General features: G+C 42.8%; 1 protein-coding gene across 1 annotated transcript; it reads left to right on the top strand.

The window, feature by feature from the left end:
* Nucleotides 1–263: 263 nt before the first annotated feature.
* Nucleotides 264–1,896, top strand: LOC109537615 (hexokinase type 2). The gene is made up of 3 exons (XM_019904423.2): nucleotides 264–1,328; nucleotides 1,377–1,643; nucleotides 1,695–1,896. The coding sequence occupies exons 1-3, from the start codon at nucleotides 319–321 to the stop codon at nucleotides 1,834–1,836; spliced, it is 1,419 nt and encodes a 472-aa protein (XP_019759982.2). The 5' UTR covers nucleotides 264–318; the 3' UTR covers nucleotides 1,837–1,896.
* The last annotated feature ends 1,670 nt before the right edge of the window (nucleotides 1,897–3,566 follow it).

Raw genomic sequence — 3,566 nt, 5'->3', positions numbered from 1 at the left:
TCCCGTTTTTGCTCATTTCTCGGAGGCAAAATGAGCAAGAACGCTCATTTGTACGTCATTCTAGAGAGAAATAAATGGCCTTTTTAGAAAGTGAATCATTGATAAGGAAATGGCAGTTTTCTCAAGAAATGCTTGCTCAAAAAATGCTTGTTTTCTCAAAAAATGCCCCCATGACCCCCCCCCTTGGATCCGCCCTTGTCAACAGCGAGCGATTAGAGAATTGAAAAATCGCCATTTTCGAACACTCTCTTTTCAACCTCTCCCCAATTGTCAATCAATGACTGTCCAGCCGTTCCAAATTCACGTGCACAATCGCAAATGGCTTGCCGCAGTAAAATCTGCAATCCCATCGCCACCATCAGAGTCGAAGACCTGCTGGACCCTCTGGTGTCAGCCGCTGTTAAAGAGCGCATGCAAGACATGGTCCTCACGAACGAGACCCTCCGCAAAGAGATGCAACTTTTCCGGGAAAACATCGAAAGAGGTCTAAAAAAGGCCACGCATGAAGATGCGGTGATCAAATGCTTCCCCACCTACGTGCAAGACCTGCCTGATGGCACCGAAGTGGGCAAGTTCCTAGCACTGGATTTGGGAGGGACCAACTTCAGGACTTTGCTAGTAGATCTGGACGCAAACAAGTGCGAGATGCAGTCGAAAGTCTTCGCCGTTCCTCATGAGGTCATGACTGGATCTGGAGTTGCGCTCTTCGACCACATCGCGGCATGCCTGGCGGAGTTCGCCCAAGAGTATGGCGTGCAGGCGGAGAACCTCCCTCTGGGCTTCACGTTCAGTTTTCCAGTTACCCAAGTGGGGCTCTGCTCTGGGATCTTGCGCAGGTGGACCAAAGGCTTCAATTGTGAGGACGTGGTAGGCCAAGACGTGGTTCAATGGCTCATCGAGGCCATCCAGCGCAGAAATGATGTGGAAATCGATGTGTGTGCAGTGCTAAACGATACGACCGGAACCTTAATGTCCTGTGCCTGGAAGAATCCCAATTGTCGCATTGGTCTGATTATCGGGACTGGCAGTAACGGATGCTATTACGAAACCCAAACTAACGCTGAACTGTTCAACGAACCCGATATGGGCACTGGCAAGGTTATTATTAATCTGGAGATGGGGGCCTTTGGAGAGGATGGGGCGCTGGATTTCATCAGGACAGAGGAAGACCGGATGGTGGATGAGAACAGCATCAACCCTGGCGGGCAAATACACGAAAAGTGCGTATCGGGGATGTATCTGGGGGAGCTGGTGCGCCTGCGGGCTCTCGCCTTGGTGAAAGAAGGGCTGCTCTTTGATACCACTGCTGCAACCGCTCTGGAAACCAGGTAGGCAACATTCCTGCAAACTCCCACAAATAAAGCGCCAGCTTTCAGTAACGCGTTTTCCTGCGAAATGATGTCGCAAGTCGAGTCAGAACCAGTGGAAACGCAAGAGACAACCAAAGAGATCCTAGGCAGTTTGGGCATAGAAAACGCCTCCAAAGAAGACATGCTGAACTTTCGCTACATCTGCCAAACAGTATCGAGACGGTCTGCCCATTTAATCGGCGCCTCCATGTGCGTCCTGATCGAAAAAATGCAGGAACCCTACGTGGTGGTCGGGATCGATGGCTCAGTATACAAGAATCACCCGCATTTCAGGTTGGACAGCTAAAGTTACCCAAAAGTAGGTAAAGCGCCGATGATTTCCAGGAGAATTATGACGGAAAAAATGAACGAGCTGATCGCTCCAGGGTACAAGTTCCAGCTGATGCTCTCTGAAGATGGAAGTGGTAGGGGCGCAGCTCTAGTGGCTGCTGTTGCTGCGCGCAAGAAAAATGAGCTGGGAATTTGAATTGTCCACCTCATGTTCTGCTTGCGCTCTATGGAGGCTAATAAATGAAACTGAATAGGGGGCAGAAGATTTTGCTCAGGGGATAGAGGAACTTGCAAGGTTCGCCATGGGTTTTGCTCATTTTCAGCTCCTTCTTTTGCTAGCACCATCTACAGTCCGTGTCCAAAAAGATTTATTTTTCTGCCCGTTTTCCTGTCACGTCCACGTTAATTTGCTGAGCCAGTAAAACCCAAAAATTCGCGTTTGAATGTGATTCAAGATCCAATGAATCCTGATGTAGTGAAGCAAAAAAAACGAAAAGTGCATGATTCGAAACGTGGAGTCAGGCATTAAGGTGCAATAGGGTGTTCACTTTTTTTTAGTTTTGATATATAGAAAGTAGTTATGGCAAACACTGCAGTGATATAATTTTTTTGCAAAAAAGTCTATAATAATTTTAAAGCGAATTTAAATTCAAATCAGATATTTTCCGCCAAAAACGCCGAATCCGTATCGTCGGTTGCCTATCCCGATTGTGACGTAGCAGGTCATATCAACAAAGTGTCTCCTGTTTATTTTGTTGTTTTCGCAGCTTTGTTTTATTATTTAAGTTATTGTGATTATCGTTATTTTATTGATTGTTTTTATTATCTTGCACAATGGAAAATAGTGACATATATGGATCACAAAATAAGTGGTGTTTTGTGCCAGGATGCCTCAATAAGTGCTCCAAACAAACTCTTTTTAACTGTTCCTCATTATTTTGCACGTAAAGTTCTATGGTTGAAAGCAGCTAGCCGTGATGTTCCTAAATGAAAAGCAATGTTTTTTCTTGCGACGATCATTTTAATGAAAGTACCAACAAAAAGCTAATAATGAGGCAGATATAATATGCCTTCAATCGTACTTTGTGTTCTGGGCAAATTCTACCTTGGACAGTGCACAATCGCGATATCCCCAATTGTTCTCGTGATGCCCAAAATACAAATTTAGTTCATTTTACTTTTAAAGCAGCCATGTGTATAAGTTAGGTTAAGTTGAGCAAGTGAAATTCTATATATTATTTACCTAATTCAAACCAATACAGACAGATTCGTATATTAAGGAGAGAGTAACTAATAATGAATTTACGGATTTTTACTTAAGCTGCTGCTTTGACACCCTTAAATTCGGCTGAATTAAAGCGTGCGTCGTTTTTTTTAAATTCGGTAACCATAAAAATATGTACACATGGTAAATGGTTTGTTGACGCTTTAAGGAATCCTTCTGAAGCAATTTTTCAGTTTAACACAAACTATAAATTATTTAAATCCACAAAATAATTAATGAAACACAATCACACAACTAAACGCTATGCACAGAACGTAAACAATCCGCCATTTATATGACCAGAGACGTCACAACCGATAGGATTGCGTTTTAGAGATCCATGAAAAATTTGAATTTTAGCTGAATTTGTTTATTAAATATTTAACAAAATAGCAATAGATAGACAGTATAAACTTATTTAATCTTTCATATATACATATTACCATAGATTAATGTTCAGTTTGTAGGAATTTTTGATACAATGAAAACACCCTATTAGAAGGGAGTTGGTTTAGAGGCGCTTATATTTGATTAAACGGGTTTTTTCCACTGAAATTCGTGTTTTGGGGGGGCGAACAGGTGCAGAAGGTATACAGGGTGATTAAGCTCAAGTGAATTTTTTGAGCGTATAGTTTACGACCTAAAAGTCTGCTAAATATCAC

Source organism: Dendroctonus ponderosae, unplaced genomic scaffold (assembly GCF_020466585.1).
Source record: "Dendroctonus ponderosae isolate FM_Combo_2020 unplaced genomic scaffold, Dpon_F_20191213v2 Dpon_F_20191213_11, whole genome shotgun sequence".
Classification (NCBI taxonomy): Eukaryota; Metazoa; Arthropoda; class Insecta; order Coleoptera; family Curculionidae; genus Dendroctonus; species Dendroctonus ponderosae.
The sequence above is the reverse complement of the archived record's forward strand: the minus strand, read 5'-3'. Positions and strand labels throughout refer to the sequence as shown.

Coding starts and splice junctions, on each gene's coding strand:
- LOC109537615 (XM_019904423.2), top strand. CDS start 319: ATGGCTTGCCGCAGTAAAATCTGCAATCCCATCGCCACCATCAGAGTC. Junction 1,329..1,376: donor GCAACCGCTCTGGAAACCAG/GTAGGCAACATT, acceptor GCCAGCTTTCAG/TAACGCGTTTTCCTGCGAAA. Junction 1,644..1,694: donor AAGAATCACCCGCATTTCAG/GTTGGACAGCTA, acceptor GATGATTTCCAG/GAGAATTATGACGGAAAAAA.